Genomic DNA, 20,758 nt, shown 5'->3' with positions numbered 1-20,758 from the left:
GCTTGGTTTATCCTTCTCGACCCATTGGGCCTGCTTTAACACCATGTCTGGTTTTTTCAGGCTGTTGATGGTTTGCTCAAATGATATTTGTCCCCACAGATAAAAATTAAAGAACTCCAAGTCGCTTGCAAACAACAACCAATCATTCTCAACAGCTTTTGTTGAGTCACTAGCCAATAAGATCGAATGTAAAGATAATAGCAAGCACACTTTTATCTTTTCTCCATCATTAAACCGAACTGTTTCTAGCCTCTCTTCTAAAACATGTCCTGTAATAGACTTTGTCCCTTGCAAAACTTTCTTACGAAACCTTTTGGCTCTCGAACTCGTCCTTATTGCGTCTGCCTCTGCCTTATCTGGCACTTCCCCGCATCCTAAGCCCGTCACCAAGGCATATTCCATCATCCCAAACCGTAGTGGCTTTCTGTCCACCACGAACCAAATTTTTTTTTTTTATTGCATTTTACTGAGTGCAGCAACATGTAATGCACTCCCTGCCCCCAAAATGCCTTTTTCCAATTTGTTCCGATTCTTAAAAACTGATCGAAACAAGTGCGACGAAAATCTCTTGCACCATGCCTCATTGCAGCTAAAATGTCCCTTATTCTGTCAAAAACATCCCAACTCGATCTCATCGTCACTCTTGCAGGGAAGTAGGGTACCTTCTCACTTATAAGCTCCAAATCGAGTCTCTACAGTTTACGGTCTGCACAATCTGCATAATCGATATAAACAAAATGTCAGCAACAAAAATAAACCAAAACAACTAATAAACAAAATATCAGTAACAAAAAATTACCACTATAGTCGCTTAAGCGATTTCGGATCGCTTAAGAGATCTTGACTCTGCCTCGTGCAAGATCGCTTAAGCGACCAAGAGTAAACTGAAAGAATCTCTTAAGCGATCTTATATCTGTGATTCTGCCTCGACAAGATCGCTTAAGCGATTTGAAATCGCTTAAGCGCCCAAGAGTAAACTGAATCAATCGCTTAAGCGATACAAAGGATCGCTTAAATGATCTTAGATCTGGGCAGAATCTAAGATCGCTTACGGCCCAGATCTAAGATTGTTTAAGCAATCCTTTGTATCGCTTGAACGATCATGAGTAGAAGAGATTAAACGATCATGAGTAGAAGAGATTAATCGCTTAAGTGATACAAATGATCGCTTAAGCGACAGTACAAGCAATATTCCCAAAACAAATACGTACCCTTTCTTCGCCGGCCTCCTCCTCGTCGCCTGAATCCTCGGACGACTCCTCCTGGCTTGAATTCTCGCCACACTCCTCGTCTTCAGAACCATTTGCCGATTCTTCCTCTGTTCTTGTGCCATCGTCGTCTCCTCTGCTTGTGGACCACCTTCACTAATCGGATGATCCACCGGAGCAGCCATTGAACTGCTTGCGCCACCGAAATCTAGGATTCGAAGTGGCATTGGGTTTTCCTCCTCATTGTGAGTGTCAGCCATGGTTTTGGATTGAATTTGGTGTCAAAGTTTGCAGTTTCGATGGGAAATGTAGACTGTATCGCCGGAAATCGCACAGATTCTGTTTAGGGTTCAAGAAATTGATTTTAGGGTTCAAGAAATCGATCGAAAATCGCGACTATATCGCTGGAAATCGCTATTGTGTTCTATTTAGGGTTTAAGAAATTGATTTTAGGGTGCAAATTTGCAGGTTCGATCGGAAAAAATCGCAGTGTCTCCCTTTGGTGCAAGAAATCGCTTTTTGCCCTAATGAATTTCGATTAAGCGAGGTGAATAGGTGGGGCTTGTTTTGATAAATTTCAAATTATTCGGCCCACATATGTTTTAATCTTTTTATTTTAATCCATTTTACGTGTTTAATTAATCCTAACTATGCCATGTCATCTTCTCTAAATTAAAAAAAAATGAAAAACATTTTCAAGGCCATTTTCTTAAATCGAAACTTGGAATGGCCGGGCAGCTAAATTTTCTCGATTCTTTCAGGTTCGTACTGTCAACTTAATTATTCGTCTCAAAGATAAAGAGCAACAAAGTTAATCAGAAACTGTTGAAAATTTATATGAAGTTCAGGTTATAAACCATGGAGTTAGTATTTCATTGCTAGAGAAATTCAAGCTGGAAATTGAAAATTTCTTCAAACTTCCATATGAAGAAAAGAAGCAGTTGTGGCAGGAGCCAGACAACCATGAAGGATTCGGGCAGCTCTTTGTGGTTTCAGAGGATCAAAAGCTAGACTGGTCAGATATGTTCTATATCACAACCCTTCCACTTAATCTGAGGAACACTCAACTCTTTAACAAGCTTCCTCCAAATCTCAGGTGTCTCAATCTCTCTATTTCCATCAGCCCAATTCAACTCTGCTAATTAGAGCTATTATTTATAACTCTCAATCGGTTTAATCTGCCAAATCCATTTCATTCAATCAAATTAAACCTGTCTTGGTCTCTGTAAAATTAATTTGAAACTGTTTACCATACACTTTTGTCGTTATGGTTTACAAATGTGGTGATTAATTCTAAAAGTACTGTAATCCATAGAATTAGATTCATGTTTCACATGGAACAGTCTGATAGATTTATAGTTTAGGGTCTAGTGGTTTATTAACTACGAGAACTAAGATTTGATGGAGACATGCCATTAACTGCACTGACTTAGTGCTGCTGAGGAAAGTTTATGTTGACATAAAGATAGTGATTTTTATGTTCATCTTCATGAATTTGGTGCAGAGAGGTGTTAGAAATTTATTCCATGGAAGTGAAAAAGCTAGCTATGGGAATATTAGATCACATGTCTAAAGCATTAAACATGGATTGTGAAGAGATGAGAGATAGTTGAATGATGGAGTTCAATCAATGAGAATGAATTATTATCCTCCATGTCCTGAACCAGAGAAGGCCATTGGTTTCACATCACATTCTGATGCTGACGCTCTCACTATTCTCTATCAGCTCAATGACACTGAAGGCCTTCAAATTCGCAAAGATGGGGGATGGATTCCAGTTACACCGCTTCCAAATGCTTTTGTAGTCAACATCGGAGACATCATGGAGGTAAAATTTGCTTTTGAACTTCTTATACTACCGGGAAAAACTCTGTTCTTGCATTGGATAATGAAGCCACTTGGCTGTAAATTATGACCAGAATGCTATCCTAATTTAATTTGAGCTTTTACTCTGACAAATACAAGATAAGATTCATGACATTCTTTGTTATAAAAAATATTATAAAATGAAAAATCTTCATGGCATATAATTGAGAAATAAATTCATAACATAGATATTCTTAAAAGTTCAAAAGAATTCAGATAGGAAAATGACCATTAACCTATTGTTGAATATAGTGTATATTTCTCTTAGCTTTGATGGATTGTCTGCTTACAGCGATTCATTTGGGGGTGAGAGGGCAACGCCTCTTTCACGGTAAACCCACTGTCTAATTGAGTTTAAAATTAATTTACTAATATTTGTATCTAATTGAGTTTAAAATTAGTTTCCTAATATTTGTGCTTGAGTGGGTTAGATTTGGGTAAGTCTAAACGGAGTTAAGTTTCTAGTATGTATTTTCTGTAATAATAAAAAAACTACTGCGAAATTGCTATTTATGACATCTCTAATTTGTATATACAGATTGTGAGCAATGGCATCTATAAGAGCATTGAGCACCGAGCAACAGTAAACTCAATGAAAGAGAAGCTGTCTGTAGCAACATTCTATAGTTCCAAGCTAGACACTGAGTTGGGCACGGCACCAAGCCTGATTCGCCCAAATAGTCCAGCGATTTTCCGGCGAGTCCCGTTGGAGAAGTATTTCAAGGAATTTTTTGCTCGGAAATTAAATGGCAAGGCGTACCTTGATTTTATGAGAATCAATGGATAAAGAAACTGTGGAAGCCAGTAAGATTTGGAGTCAACTGTCATTCTCAATGGATTCGTTTACGGCCGTGGAGACTTGCAGAGTGTATTAACTGTTGTGATTTTACTTTTACATGAAAATCAATCTTCTTAATATCGAAAAAGACAGACTCACGTGTATTCTCGTATTTCACATTAATATTTGGCAGTGGCGTAGTTCCACTGCAAAAGTTGGATTTTCCAATAAAGCACAGCAAAAACCTTGCAATTATGTGATAATTAATTAATCAAATTACGCTTTCCCAGAAACTAATTGAGATCCAGCTAGCTTTGCCAACATGCTAAGACTATCTGAACTCTAAAGTCTTGGAACTCAAGTCTTCTTCACTACGTTAAAGCACCATTCTCCATTAATTATGACATGAAATTCAAAATGTAATTGATAGTAACAAAATCATTGTCACTTGAAAATTCATGTGTTATATATCATACTAATAATAATTGTTCTTAAGTATTAGTGTTAAAGTCTCACATTGATTAAAAGACGAAAAATTTAATCGTTTATATAGTACAAAGACCATGTATGAAAACCAACCTATCATGTCTTTAGAGACCTAGAGATGTATTTTCAGCACAAAACCGTATATGCCCCAGATCTGTAGATAATACCAATACCTTTGGAGACCCACCAACTACGGCATACGATTTGCCCCAGTTGTATTAAAGGTATATGTGTATATAATTTGCCCCAGTTGTATTAAAGGTATATGTGTATATAATTTGCCCCAGTTGTGTTAAAGGTGTATGTGTAGAAGATTTTAGCCAATTACTTTTGATGCAAAACTATACGAATATTTATTAATCCAACGCCGACCGACCTGTAATAGAACTTCTAAACGAAGTTTATTAGCTAGAAATCTGCAATCTCCAGCTATTTTTTTTCGTATGTGTTCACTTCACGCATCTTACATTATCCATCCTGATTGTGTTTGTATATGTATATATATTATATATATAGGTGCCTCCGTGTGAGATTATTTCCAGTAACTTTGCGTACCCATATCACATAAGCACTCTCTCCTCTAAAGATGACAACTTATAGCACTTTTCCTAGAGTTCAAATAATCTTTTTGCTTTTTTTCTCAGTGGGTTCTTTCATGGCAAATGGCGATAATTTTTACCAAGATGTTGACTTAACCTGGGGTGATTATCGTGCTAAAATTCTCGACGGAGGAAAGTCTCTCTCGCTTACTCTTGACAAAACCTCCGGCTCCGGGTTTCGGTCCAAGAGAGAATATCTATTTGGAAGGATCGACATGGAGCTAAAGCTAGTTTCTGGAGACTCTGCTGGCACTGTTACTGCTTATTATGTATGTTCTTGTCTCCATCTTTTAATTTATCTACTAATGCATATTCAATACATAATGAAAATCATAACGTATATATACAGATTTTCTCCATTTTCTGTCTATGTATATATTGTTGGAGTTGTCGACTACTTTAGCATTAATGGGTAACGCTGTAGGATTTCTTTTAAGTTGCTGTAGGATTTCTTTTAAGTTACTAATTCCTTATTGGGTTGGGCTTAGGAATAGGAATCCTTGTAAAACTAGATTTAGTCTCTTAAACCTAGTATATAAACATACTTTTCTCTTGTTATGATGTGATAGCAAATCATAGGGTAATTCATTCATTGTAAACGAGAGAGGTGAGGCATATTGCAATAATATTGACTCAACTGGACGTAGCCCACATTGGGTGAACCAGGGTAAATCGCGCGTGTTATTTTCTTTGTTTACTGTTTGATTTATTTTATTATTATATTTTGTTCCTGTTGTTGCCTCTATTTCATTCAATTGGTATCAGAGCAAGGTTTTGTTAGATTGTGATTTAGAGATGGCGGGATCAAAGGTTAAGACTGAGAAGTTCGACGGCAAATGCTTCGAGCTTTGGAAACTGCGGATGGAGGATCTACTCGTTGATAGGGACCTGTGGGGTGCAATTGTGAATGATAGGCCGACAGTCGGGACTGCCGTTGTTATGACGAGTGAAACGTCTAGAACTGCATTGTCAAGTACGCTTGGGTCTAAACCTGCTGAAGGAGAATTATCAGCGACTGATCGTGCCACACTTGCTGAATGGGACAAGATGGATCGGAAAGCCAGAGGTTTGATTCGCATCTGTCTTGAGGACTCTATTCTAAAGAATGTGATAGATTAGGATAAGGCTAAGGGTTTATGGCAGAAGATAGAAAATATGTATCTGAGTAAGTCTTTGGTGAACGTGTTGTTCCGTCGCAAGAAACTCTACAATCTCCGTATGCATGATGGGGATTCTCTTGCTGCACATCTGGATGAGTTTAATACTCTGGTGAATCAACTGCTGGCTATGGATGTGCAACTCACCGAATCTGAGAAAGTGGTCACATTATTATGCTCGCTGCCTGATACGTGGGACAACCTGATTGTTGCAATTGGTGGTGGAGGATTGATACAGATGTCGTGGGAATCTGTATGTTCTACATTATTGGTAGAGGATATGTGGCGAAGAGGTTCAGAGGGTTCGTCTAGGGATGCTTTAATTGCTAGGGGACGAAACCTTGATAAGAATTCTAATAAGTCTGGCGACAGGGGAAAGTCGCGAGGTAGATCTAAGAGTAAGGATAAAAGTAAGATTAAATGCTGGAGATGTCAGGAATTTGGGCATTTTAAGAAAGACTGCAGAAACAAACCGGTGAAAGGGAACGAAGCTGAAACTTCGTACAAATGGGAATCAAATAGTGATATGTATGTGGCTGCTGCATGTATGGCTGGATCAGACCAATCAGTCTAGTACGTTGACATTGGTGCGTCATTCCATATGACACCTCACAAGGAATAGTTTTGTGAGTATGAGACATACAATGCAGGAAATGTTCTGTTAGGAGATGATACTGCAGTGAAGATTATTGGCCGCGGAAAAATCAAGCTGAGGTTGCATGATGGTTCAGTGAGGACGCTCCCTGAAGTGATGCACATCCCTGGTATGAGTAGAAATTTGCTCTCCGTTGGAACAATGGCTGATGCAGGTATAGTATTCAATTGTGACAGAACATGTTGTAAGATGACTTGGGGATCTGTGGTTATTGCATGAGGAGTTTGACATGGTACACTATACAGGCTGCAAGTATTAGTTGTAAGAAATTCCTCTTTGGGTGGTTATGTTTCAGAAAAAAGAGGCTGAAAAAGAAATTGATTCTGCAACATTGTGGCATCAGCGAATGGGGCACATTGGAGAGACGACTTTGTCTACTTTGGTGACTCAGAATATGGCTGAAGGTATTCCAAACTGTTCCATGAGTTTTGGGTTTTGTGAGGAATGTTTACAAGGCAAGAAGAATCGGGTTAGTTTTTAATCGATAGGCACGAGAGCAACAAAAATACTGGAGTTAATTCACAGTGACGTTTTTGGGCCCACTCTAGTGGAATCTATTGGTAAATCCAGGTATTATGTATCTTTCATTGATGATTTTTCTAGATACTATTGGGTTTATTTCATGCGCAGCAAGTCTGAGGCTTTTGAGAAATTTCGAGAATTTAAAGCCTTAGTTGAGAATCAGTTTGATAGGAAGATTAAAGCTTTGCGAACTGATAATGGCGGTGAGTTTTGCTCTAGTAAGTTTGAGCAATTTTGTGCGACACACGAAATTGCAAGGCAAAAAACTACACCTTACACGCTCAGTAAAATGGAGTGGCTGAACGTCTCAATCGGTCACTGTTAGAGAAGGCTAGATGTATGCTAAATACGACAGATTTGGGGTCTAAATTTTGGGCTGAAGCTACCGCAATGGCTTGTTATTTGAAGAATCGGTCTCCCACTTCTTCTATTAAAGACATGACGCTGTATGAAGCTTTGTATGGTAAGAAACCTATTCTATCTTTTATTCGAGTTTTTGGTTGTGATGCGTATGTGCATGTGCCAAAGGAGAAGAGAAGCAAGCTTGACAGTAAATCTGAGAAGTGCAAGTTTGTGGGGTTCAAGGATGGCATCAAGGGATACAAGTTGTGGAATCCTATGAATAGAAGAATTAAATAAAGAAGAGATGTAATCTTTAGAGAGGTAAAACAACGTGTGGGAACTCCTAAAGATCTTAAGCAGTAAAAGAAAATTCAGTTTGATGTGACTACAGTAGAGCAAGAGGAGGAGCTCCTAATGTTACTGCAAAGACTGAAAAGTTAGAGTCTACAGAAACTGACCATGAAGATAAACTTGATAGTGTGGCTGATGAGGGTTCTATGGATGATTCTGATGATGAAGTTATGGTGCCATCAACTTTGAGGAGATCTACAAGAGTTAGAAAGGCACTAGTTCGTTTCTTTCTAAGTGCCTTGAGTGGATTACATGCTTTGAATGTATTGGTGATGAACCTAGGAATGTAAATAAAGCAACAGCCATGGAAGATGCAAACCTGTGGGAGGTTGCGATGAATGATGAGATGCAGTCATTGGACAAGAATAGTACATGGATCCTATGTAAATTTCCTAAGGATAGAAAGGCAATTGGTTGCAAGTGGGTGTTCAAAAGAAAGTTGCAGGCAGATGGGACAATTGCAAAGTATAAGGCGAGACTTATTGCAAAGGGATTCTCGCAGATTGAGGGTGTTGATTATGGTGAGATTTTCTGTCTTGTGGCCAAGTTAACATCAATCAGGTATGTTCTATCTATTGCTGCTGCGTATGATCTTGAAATTGAGCAACTTGATGTAAAGATAGCATTCTTACATGGAGATTTAGAGGACGAACTTTACATGAGGCAACCTGAAGGGTTTGTATGTAAAGGGAAGGAAGATTTGGTATGTAGGTTGAGGAAGTCTTTGTATGGGCTTAAACAATCACCAAGGATGTGGTACCAAAAGTTCGACTCCTATGTTCTTTAGCATGGTTTTAGCCGCAACAACGTGGATCACTGTGTGTACGTAAAAAGGTTAGAAAATGTCTTTGTTATTTTAACCTTATATGTAGATGATATGTTGCTGATAGGGAATAGCAAGGAGTTGATAAATTCTGTGAAGGGTTTGTTGGCTGCACAATTTGACATGAAAGATCTTGGGGTTGCAAATTTTATTTTGGGTATGCAAATCACTAGAGATCGTCAGAGTTGTAAATTGTGGTTAGGGTAGAGAAAGTACATCGAGGAGGTGTTGAAGAAATTTTACATGGTAGACTGCAAACTTGTGAAGCCTTTTATGACTTTGGGAGTAAAATTGTCTACTGATCAGTGTCCTAAGTCTGAGGAAGATGCTGAAGAAATGACACATGTACCGTATGCGAGTGCTGTAGGTAGTTTGATGTATGCCATGGTGTGCACGCGACCTAATATTGCACAAGCAGTGGGAGTTTTGAGTCGCTTTATGTCAAATCCTAGTAAGGAGCATCTGAGTGTTGTAAAAAAGGTTCTTAGATATCTGCATAGGACCTCGGATTTATCATTATGTTATGGAGGCATGGCGACTGGGGATGAGCTAGATATGATAGGTTTTGTGGATGCTGATTGGGGAGGTGATCTTGATAGTAGGTGTTCCACAAGTGGGTATGTATTCTCTTTATTTGGTGCTACTGTTTGTTGGATGAGTAAAAGGCAAAGTACTGTGGCTTTGTCATCGACTGAGACAGAATACATGGCATTTACACATGCTGGCAAGGAAGCTATATGGCTTCGAAGATTGAGTTTAGAGCTTGGTTTCAAGCTTGATGCTGTGAAGATTGGGTGTGACAATCAAGGGGCTATTTACTTAGCCAAGAATCCTACCTTTCATTCACAATCAAAACACATTGACATACAATACCATTTCATCAGGCAAAAGGTGGAGGAAAAATTTGTGTTGTTAGAGAAGGTTGATACACTTGTTAATATTGCAGATTTTCTTACCAAGGCTGTGAGCTTAGCAAAGTTTACATGGTGTGTTGATGAGGTAGGCCTTCATTGTGTGAAGTATTCGCCAAGTGGGAGAATGTTAGAGTTGTCGACTACTTCAGCATTAATGGGTAATGCAGACGCACTCAGCAGTGACCGGGCGGGGGTAGCGCCCCCGAGCCCGTAGGCGGTTTTGGGCTTTCCATGTATAACCGCTCTAGGATTTCTTTTAAGTTACTAATTCCTTATTGGGTTGGGCTTAGGAATAGGGATCCTTGTAAATCTAGGTTTAGTCTCTTAAACCTAGTATATAAATATACTTTTCTCTTGTTATGATGCGATAGCAAATCATAGGGTAATTCATTCATTGTAAACAAGAGAGGTGAGACATATTGCAATAATAGTGACTCAGCTGGACGTAGCCCACATTGAGTGAACCAGGGTAAATTGCGCATGTTATTTTCTTTGTTTACTGTTTGATTTATTTTATTATTATATTTTGTTCTTGTTGTTGCCTCTATTTCATTCGTATGTCATATTCTTTTTTTTTTCCAAAGTGCATGGTAATATATATCAATTTAATTTTTGTTGCAGCTATCTTCTGAAGGGCCAAATCATGACGAGATTGACTTCGAGTTCTTGGGGAACTCAAGTGGCGAACCATATATTGTCCACACTAATGTGTACACTCAAGGGAAGGGGAACAGGGAGCAACAGTTTTACCTATGGTTCGACCCAACCAAAAAATTTCACACCTATTCTATTGTATGGAATCCTCAACGCATCATGTAAGATATACGTATAAATGTTTAAAACAAACATTCTTACTTTAGATAAAGATTATCTTTATGTGCATGAACACATACAATTTTCTAATAAAATTTCTGTTTGATGATCGGATCAGTTTTTTAGTTGATAATATCCCCATAAGAGAGTACAACAATGAGGAAGCAATTGGAGTTCCCTTTCCCAGTAAGCAACCGATGAGGGTTTATTCGAGTCTGTGGGACGCAGACCAATGGGCAACCAGAGGCGGTCTAGTGAAAACCAATTGGTCTAATGCTCCTTTCACAGCCTATTATAGGAATTTCAATGCCAATGCCTGTGTTTCGTCACTTGGTTCATCTACTAATTGCGGTTCAAAGATGAGTAAGTCTATTCCCACAAACAACGGTTGGCAAACTCAAGGTCTTGATGCAAATGGCCGAAGATTTTTAAGATGGGTGCAAAAGTACTATATGATTTACAACTATTGCGCAGATTTGAAGCGATTTCCCAAGGGGCGCCCTAGAGAATGCCGGCGTTCAAGGTTTCTGTAGGAATGTATATAATATAATTTTTATGCACAAGTTTGTAACATAAAAGTATTTTGCTCAAACTTTTGGCATGGTTTGTTTAATATTCTTCAGGAGACTTCTGATAAGTCAAATAAATAAGGTTTTCTTAAGTTCATGTTAATTGTTATGGATTAACATTTTTTCGTGATATGATCATTGGTGATTAAAAATAATAAAATTAAATTAAGAAATTAAATCTTTAGACTCATGTACAATAATGAATATGTATGAGTGTGAATAAAGTAAGCAACTTTTTCTCAACCAAGGTTTGCCTCAATGACACTTTTTTATGCAAAATTTTTCATAATACCTCTCCCTTTAGCATCTGATTTCTCGCTGATTGCCAGTGATTGCAAAGTTAGGGTTTCTTGTACTTAACTAATTTTCGATTGATTTCGGTGACAAATATTTAATCGACCACCATCATTCGATCTATCGACCATCACTCTACAAAAACTCTCTTACCCTGGCTCTTGGTAACTGGCAAAACGTTGGATGAGAGAGTGAAATGCATGTACTTTAGGTATTAACGGATATAAACATTGAGTGAGAAAGTGGTATTTTGAAACTTTTTGGGTGAAAAAGTGTTATTAAGACAAACCTTGGGTGGGAAAATGTCGTTTACTCTATTCACACTCATACATATTCATTATTGTACATGAGTTTTATGATTTGCAAAAGTTCAAAAACTCAAATAAGAAAATGATCATGATTTAAAATTATTAATGATTTTTAAAATGAATAATTAAATTAATGACATGATTTCATTTACTTAATCGTGATGCCTTTGACGTAGTAGCTAGCTCATTGCAGCATACTAATATAAGGCCATATATATGATTTTTTTTTTAATCCTTTTTTTGGGGTTTCGTACAGCTACACTCAAATTCAAAAGTTTAATTACTAAAATTAATTCTCCACATGGTACTCATGTCCCTCCATAGTCAATACTCAATATCATCATACATGATTTATTAAAAATCTTTAACCTTTCAGCGCACATTTTATTTAGAGTAAACGACTTTTTCCCACCCAAGGTTTTCCTTAATGACACTTTTCTACCCAAAAAGTTTCAAATTACAACTTTCTCACCCAAAATTAATATTCCGTTACTATCCAAAATACACTTCACTTTCTCAACCGGCTTTCAACAAGTTACCATGAGATAGGATAAAAAGGGTTTTGTAGAGTGGAGGGCGGTAGGTCGAATAGTGGAGACCGATTGAATATTCGTCGTCGAAATCACCCGTAAATAAACTAAGAACAAGAAACCCTAGCTTTGCAATGGTCAACAATCAGTGAGAAATCAGGTGTCAGAGTGAGAGGGGTTTTGTAGAGAGTAGATCAGATGTTCAAATTGTGGTGACGGAGAGAACTTTCGTCATTGGAATAGACCAAAATCAGCTTTGGGTAGTAACAAAATATTAACTTTGGGTGGGAAAGTGTCATTAAGGCAAACCTTGGGTGGGAAAGAGTCTTTTACTCTTTTATTTACCTGATACATTTGTCATTTTTTGATGCGTCATAGGTAACCTGATACATTTGTCATTTTTTGATGCCCAATAGGATATTTTACATGGCACACGTTAAAATCACAATCATACATAAGTCGGCACAAGATATCTTTGTATAATCCATCTTCAATAATTTTCTCCATCAAATATAGAACAAGTCATGGAGAGGAACTAAGAATCGCGTAGATACAAACAAAAACGTGTTATTTTCACCGTGATAGACAGTCAATTGAGAGTGACTAAAATCGCATCGATATAGGTCTTTGTTTCGAATTTTTTGTTTGTGTTAGAACAATGTTTTGTTGTGATATGAAGAATTTCTTGTGGTGAAAGTTAACTGTCGGTGGTATTTAAAGTTAACTTTCTTTATAGTTTTGTTCTTTTAAAAGAGTTTGTCTCCGATGTGTTAATATTTATTCCTTTTTGTAATTTTTTGATAAAAATGTTGATTTTGAAACGAAAGTTTTGTTTTGTAAGAGGGGGAAAGTAGATAAAGGAGAATGAATTTTTTTTTTTTAAATTCAATTTATATCTCGCCTTCCTCCTAAATTATCTACTTTGTGAAAAAAAAAAAAAATCAAACGCTTATCACACATTTCACGAGGGAGGAAAAACTAAAAACATGAAAGGTTCATAAACAAGGAAGAGTTAGCACAATATATATTAATGTAAGCCTTAACGAGTTACCACACATAAGTTACTCTCTCTCCTCTCCTCTCTCTCTCTCTCTCTCTCTCTCTATATATATTTATATATATATATTATATATGTATGTATATCATTTGACACATTCATCATCTATTGCCACCTCTGACAATGGCAAAAGGTTTTCAAAATTTGTAGCACCTAGTGGCTAAATAGCAAGATTTGACCTCTGGCAATGGCAAAAGTGGTCACAATTTGCGGCACCTAGTGGCTAAATGGCAGATTTGACCTCTTGACAATGGCAGAAGGTGGTCACAATTTGCAGCACCTAGTGGCCAAATGGCAAGATTTGATTAGTTTGGGGTGGCAAGGATTACTATATAAACTCTTCCCTCTTTGTAATTCTAGTGTACTAAAACGAAAAGATAATAATTTTCAGCCCCCTTTATTGTTCTTCTATTTACAATAGTCTCTTATCCTTCATTAGTCATGCATTAGGCCTTCTAATTGTTTTAATTTCGTAATTATTATACAACACGTTATCAGCATGAAGACTAACAGTATGACGTTGCACCTCTATTGAAAGTAGTACTTCGATCTTATATGTGTTCTTTATTCTTTATTTCCACCTTTAGGCTAGTTTACTAATTATTTCGAAAATTTTTGTTGTGTTTAGAACAATGTTTGTTGTGATATGAAGAATTTCTTGTGGTGAAAGTTAGTGCGGTGGTAATTTAAAGTTAACTTTCTTTTATATTTTGCTCTTTTAAAAGTTTGTCTCCGATGTGTTAATATTTTATTCCTGTTTGTATTTTTTGATAAAAATGTTGATTTTGAAACGAAGTTTTGTTTTGTAAGAGGGGGAAAGTAGAAGAGAAGAATGATTTTTTTTTTTATTCAAATTTATATCTCGCCTTCCTCCTAAATTATCTAGTTTGTGAAAAAAAAAAAAAAAATCAAACGCTTATCACATTTCACGAGGGAGGAAAAACTAAAACATGAATAGGTTCATAAACAAGGAAGAGTTAGCACAATATAATTAATGTAAAGCCTTAACGAGTTACCACAACATAAGTTACTCTCTCTCTCTCTCTCTCTCTCTCTCTCCTCCTCTCTTCTTCTCTCTCTCCTCTCTTCTCTCTCCCTCTCTCTCCTCTCTCTCTCTCTCTATATATATATATATATATATATATATATATTATATATATATAATATATATATATATATATATATATCATTTGACACATTTCATCATACTATTGCCACCTCTGACAATGGCAAAAGGTTTTCAAAATTTGTAGCACCCAGTGCTAAATGGCGATTTGACCTCTGGCAATGGCAAAGGGTGTCACATTTGCGGCACCTAGTGGCTAAATGGCAAGATTTGATTAGTTCGGGGGTGGCAAGATTACTATATAAACCCTTCCCCCTTTGTAATTCTAGTGTACTAAAATGAAAATAAATTTCAGCCCCCTTTATTGTTCTTCTGTTTGCAATAGTCTCTATCTCATTAGTCATGCATTAGTCCTTCTAATTGTTTTATATTTCCTAATTATTATACAACAGTTATCAGCATGAAGAGCTTAACAAGTATGACGTTGCACCTCTATTGAAAGTAAGTATTCAATCCTATATGTGTTCTTTAACTTTATTTCCACCTTTATGGCTAATTTACTATTATTATTAAATTTTGCCTCTATGGTAGATTTACTCATTATTATAAATTTTACCTCTATGGTCGGATTTAGTCATTATTGTTAATTCTGCCTATATGATCAGATTTATTATATTGTTAAATTCCCCTCTATGGTCAGACTACTTATTATTGTTAAATTCTGCCTCTATGGTCGATCTATTTATTAAATTCCGCCTTTATGGCTAGATCTTTTATTATTATTGAATACCGCCTTCATGATTGGATTTGTTTAATCTTGTTAATACACCTTTATGGTTAATCTATTTTTATTAAATTTTCGATAACCAATGTTAGCAATTGTGCTTCCATATTATATTTGATAAATGAACTTGAAGTTTTATAAATAAATATCATTTTAGAACTTGAAATTTTGGAAAGCAGAGATAAAAATTGGACTTGATGTTCCATATTATGAAGATGAAGTTCTGTAAATACACTACATGAAAAACTACATTCTGCAACCAATTTATTAGCAACTAACCAGAATTAGTTGCAGAAAGGCTACATTTACCAACTAAATTGCCATTGGTCGGGGCAAAGATGATTAAATTTTCGGGGTCCACATGTTCCAACTTTTGGTTTCTAAAGTTAATGTTCTGCGACTATTTTGTTAGTCGCAGAACAGGTAGCTTTAGTGACTAATAAATTTAGTTGCAATTTTTGGCCGGCGATTTTCCCTCCACAATTTGACAATTTGCATCTAAAATATTATATTTTGCATCTGCATTATTGGTTACAAAAAAACAATTTTTCGCCACTACCCCTTAGTAGCTAAATTAGTTACAAATAATTAGGAATTTATTAGTAATTATTATGATTAGTTACAGAAAAATGAAATTACCAAAATATCCCATATTTGGACAATAATTACAAGGGCCCCAAGGTATTTTTAGCAACAAATGTTTGTGTTCATATTAACAATAGTTGCAAAAAATTATATACAACAACTAAATTCGGTTTAGTTGCCAATTTAAGTTGAAAAATTCATGTTCCCCCCAGATTATTAGTTCCTGCCAGACTTCAATTATAGGCAACTATGACTAATTCTTTCCTGACTAAATATTTAGTTACAAATTGATTTGTTTGCAAAATATAATTAAATTTAAAAATTAAACAACTAATTAAAAGCCTTACGTTTTAAAGTTATTTACAGAAAACCCTAACCTATATAAAGCAAGCCTTTCCCCAAATTCCCAATCTCTTCTCCACACAAATCCCTAGCTATTTTTCCAAATTCCTAATCTCTTCTCCACGCAAATCCCTAGCTATTTCCTCAATAGAAGAAGTTTGAGTTGGTGCTCATTTGATGGATTGATGGACCACGTCAGGCTTGGTATGTATTGTGTTAGGAAATTGGTAATATACAATTATAAGTGATTTTGAGAAAGATGATTTGCTTTTCATACTGTTTTCTTGTTTACAGTAATTTGTGTAGTGATTAGTTTTTTTAATTTTTTTGGTAATATCAATGTTAAGTTTCCTGTTATGTGAATGAATGGGACACTTTTGCTATTTTTCCGAGGAGAATATATAGGGCTTCTAAACTAAAATTTGATTAAGGGTTTTCCTCCAATTGTGTCAACTTTAGCAACATTTTGGGTTTGGTCTACACGCTACTAAGTTGGTTGACGTCTTGCAACTTTATAGTTAATTTCCTTTTGGTTGTTGAAGGCTAGTCATACTCCTTGTTGATCTCGGTTGTGTCTCTCTCAAAAGCGTGCATGCACTTGCTAGTCATTTATTTAAAGGCCTGGGGCGGTCAAGGGAAAACCGCTTCCCTGCTTGCACAAAAGAGTTTTATACCAAATTTTGTCACACACTCAATGTAGGACAGGGTGGGTTGGTTAGCAAAATGGTGTGAGGCACAGGGTCCCATCATGTTTTCTGTTATGGAGCTATGTTTTAACTCTTTTAAACGAATTACATTCATATAGCATGGAACATATATTCCAAGGCATCATGCTTTGTTAGTGGCATGGAGAACAAGATGAATGTTGGATCTGATCTGAGAGGACTTTAATGTAGTGATATTGGCTTCTTGCTTTTCTTAATTTTTGGGCAATTTATGGCTCTTCTTTCAAATTTTATTGATGATCATAGTTTTAGGATAAAACTTGTGTGGCTCTTTTATAATATACAAGAAATATACGTTTGTAGTTGAAAAGTACTTCACATTTTAGATTATTTTCTGTTATCCCTGTCATCTTTACACCCTTATTACTCCATTTATCTGCCCACCTCATTGAAGCCTTGTATTGAATTTTTGGTTTGGCTGCAAGACTACCAAGTCCTTTCTTTTTTCTTGTTTTTGGTGGTTGTGTCTGTCAAGTTAATCCAAGGCCATATCCTCTTGGCACACATGCTAACATATGTAAAGGTCTTTAAGTCATCATCAAAAGATGCCATATCTCAGATTATTTTATCTACCCATTATCTCATTTAAGCTATGCCCTTCTCTAGAGTAAGTGGTTTTTTTTCAGTAATTGCATGTTGCCACATTTACCTCAAATCATTAGCCTTCAACACTGAATGCTTTCTTCACTTGTGTTCATCTTTATTTTTATAAAATATGCCAATTTTATTCTTAAATATATCTTCTACGATGAACACTAAACCAAGAAGGATTTTGTGGTTGCCTCAACATGGTTCTGGTTTTAATATCGTGCAGCATTTAGCTTTAAGATTGCTATAGTATTCTGAGTGATGGTCTGTGAGTGAACTTGCAGGGAAACTTTGGGTTTCTCTCAAAACCATAATGTACTTAATTGACTTGTAATGCATTCACTTAAAATTTAGAGTGTGGTATTTCTTTTCATATAAGGAAAATGACATATTCTTGATAAATTATAAAATTATAACCTAATTATTTTGTTTTAACTAAGATATTTGAGGATCTTAAAGTTGACCTGAAGACCGAAGCTAAGAAGAGTGCAGGCACCACTGCTACTACAACCATAAAAAGAAGGTATAAGTTATGTAAATTGATATTTAATTAATTTATTGATTGTTTATACTCATTTACATTATCATTAGTACTATATTCTTTGTATGGATGAATGTGATTTAATTGGGTTGAGTATTGTCTTTGTGATAGAACATATTTATGATAATGAATTTATGTTTTGTTTGCGAACCTAGAAGGTCAAAATGGATAGAAGATGGATTTGGTTGTCTAATAGGTTGTGCGATGAATATATTCAAGGAATTGACTCTTTCATAGACATTGCAAAACAACATTTGGATAGTGAGGATAAGACCAATTGCCCATCTAGAACTTGTTTGAATACAAGATCACATGATATATACACCATTTAGCTACATTTGTATAGACATGGGTTTTCAAGAAGTTATGATGTATGGACTTTTCACGGGGAACACATGAATCTTGGAACCATATTTGACATCATGTCTGGCGATGAAGTGGACAATGAATGTGAAGATGATGATGAAATCATGGAAATGCTGAATGATGCTCATGGTCTAGTAAACATGCATGTGGATGGGGATTCATCAAATGTAGGTGGTAGTACAACCTAGAATCTTAGGAGTATAGACTACGAGAAATTTGATGACATGTTTGCATATGCTCAACAAGAATTGTATCTAGGGAGCACCAACATCTCAGTCCTAGAGTTCATAGTTAAATTGTTGCATATAAAAGCCATCAGTCACATGACTGATAAATCATGTGACTTGATAATACAGTTAATAAAAAGTATGTTGCCTAAAGGATCCAATCTCTCCGAATCCTACTACGAAGCTAGAAAAATTATGCAACAATTAGGCTTAGGATATGAATCAATACATGTATATAGGTTTGATTGTGCATTATTTTGGAAGGAGCATGTGAATGCTAATAAATGTCTTGTATGTGATGAACCTAGATATAAGATTAATAATGGAAGGGTAAAAAAATTACACATAAGGTTCTGTGTTACTTCCCATTGAAACCTAGACTCCAACGACTCTTCATGTCAAGGCACACAGTTGAAGATATGACGTGGCATAAGGAAAAATGATTAAATACAGAAGATGTGTTGAGGCATCTTGCTGATTCTAAATCTTGGAAGGAATTTGACAAGATATACCCTTCATTTGCACAAGATGCCTGAAATGTCCGGATGGGTATTGCAACTGATGGTTTTAATCCTTTGGGGAACATAAGTCTATCTTATAGCATGTGGCCGGTGGTACTTGTCCCTTACAATTTGCCTCCATGGAAGTGTATGAAAGATCCTTACTTTATGATGTCATTGCTCATTCCAGGGCCTAAAGCACCTGGAAGAGTTATTGATGTATATTTATGTCCATTGATTGAAGAATTAAAAGAGTTATGGGTTGATGGTGTATAGACTTACGATACAGCTCGGGGAGAACATTTTCGTTTACATGCCGCTATCATGTGGTCAATTAATGATTTTCCTGCCTTAGGCAATTTGTCTGGATGGAGAACCAAAGGCTATAAGGCTTGTTCTGTATGTAACGAGAATACTTCATCCCGATTGATGAGAAGTAAAATATGCTACATGGGACATCGACGATTCTGGTCTCTAGATCATCGGTGGAGGTGAAGCAAGCAATTCGATGGGAATAGAGAAGTTAGATCTCCGTCGAGGCTATATTCAGGGGATGAAATTCATGAACAACAATCTCATGTGAACGATGTGCGTTTCAGGAAAAATATATTATCAGTTGACAGAGGTAGAAAAAGGAAACATAGTCCTGGTGAGTCAAATTGGACAAAGAAAAGTATATTCTTTGAGTTGGAATACTGGTGTAAACTTAAAATCAGACATAACCTTGCTGTGATGCACATTGAAAAAAACATATGTGACAACATCATTGGCACATTATTGAACATCAAAGGGAAATAAAAAAATACTGATAAAGCTCGACTCGATTTGGCTGATATGAACATACGCAAAGAGTTACATATGTAGCCTCATGGTGATACATATTTGAAACCACAAGCATGTTATACTCTTACATTAGATGAGAGAAGACAATTTTGCCAGTTCCTGAAATCAGTGAAGTTTCCAGACGGGTATGCAAGTAATATCTCCCAATGTGTCAATGTGAAAGACGGCAAGGTTCATGGGTTAAAGAGTCATGATTGTCATGTCCTGCTACAACAACTGTTACCCGTAGGAATATGTCCATATTTACGTAAAGACGTTTGTACTGCACTTGTCGAGCTATCCTACTTCTTCCAACAAATATGTGCTAGGACTTTGTCGGTAAATAATCTAAATAGATTGGAACAAGATATAGTCCTAATTCTTTGTAAGCTTGAAATGGTTTTCCCTCCTGCATTTTTTGATATTATGGTTCATTTGGCTATACAACTTCCACTGGAAGCTAAATTGGGTGGTCTAGTTGGATATCAGTGGATGTATCCAATTGAAAGTTTTTTGGGGAAATTGAAAAAATATGTTAGAAACAAAGCTAGACCAGAGGGCTCTATTGCGGAAGGTTATATTGTGAATGAAGCATTAACATTTTGTTCAATGTATCCACAGGGAATTGAAACTAGATTTAAGCGAGCAGAGAGAAATGATGACAGTTTACACGGACATCCAAAAGGAGTACTATTGATTTTCTGTCAAAAGGCTCGTCCATGGGGTTCAAGGAACTTAATTGAACTTTCACAAGGTGAATTGCAAAAGGCTTATTAGTACGTCTTGAACAATTGTGAAGAATTGCAACATTTTCTAGAGTAAGTCTCTTTTTAAGTTTAGTTTGAAACCTGTTGAGAAACAAATGTTTTCAATTGTATATAAGTTGAGCATTATAACCATAATTGTCTCTTTTATTTATGTAAACAGAGAACACTTAAGT

At 36.2% G+C, this 20,758-nt stretch overlaps 1 protein-coding gene and 1 pseudogene across 1 annotated transcript; both read left to right on the top strand.

Annotated features, from left to right (window-relative positions):
* Positions 1–1,934: 1,934 nt before the first annotated feature.
* On the top strand, positions 1,935–3,873 carry LOC116114810 (annotated as a pseudogene).
* A 1,051-nt stretch (positions 3,874–4,924) lies between these two features.
* Positions 4,925–11,047, top strand: LOC116114778 (xyloglucan endotransglucosylase/hydrolase 2-like). Its single transcript, XM_031400915.1, has 3 exons — positions 4,925–5,206; positions 10,323–10,516; positions 10,633–11,047. The coding sequence occupies exons 1-3, from the start codon at positions 4,925–4,927 to the stop codon at positions 11,045–11,047; spliced, it is 891 nt and encodes a 296-aa protein (XP_031256775.1).
* The last annotated feature ends 9,711 nt before the right edge of the window (positions 11,048–20,758 follow it).

This window comes from Pistacia vera, unplaced genomic scaffold, assembly GCF_008641045.1.
Source record: "Pistacia vera cultivar Batoury unplaced genomic scaffold, PisVer_v2 Contig723, whole genome shotgun sequence".
NCBI classification, from domain to species: domain Eukaryota; kingdom Viridiplantae; phylum Streptophyta; class Magnoliopsida; order Sapindales; family Anacardiaceae; genus Pistacia; species Pistacia vera.
Note: the sequence above shows the minus strand (reverse complement) of the source record. Positions and strands in the feature narration are given on the sequence as shown.

What these genes read in the sequence shown, in the direction of transcription:
- LOC116114778 (XM_031400915.1), top strand. Translation starts at nt 4,925, where the DNA reads ATGACAACTTATAGCACTTTTCCTAGAGTTCAAATAATCTTTTTGCTT. An exon ending in GCACTGTTACTGCTTATTAT is followed by an intron (nt 5,207 to 10,322) that starts GTATGTTCTTGT and finishes TTTTTGTTGCAG; the next exon opens with CTATCTTCTGAAGGGCCAAA. An exon ending in TGGAATCCTCAACGCATCAT is followed by an intron (nt 10,517 to 10,632) that starts GTAAGATATACG and finishes TGATCGGATCAG; the next exon opens with TTTTTTAGTTGATAATATCC.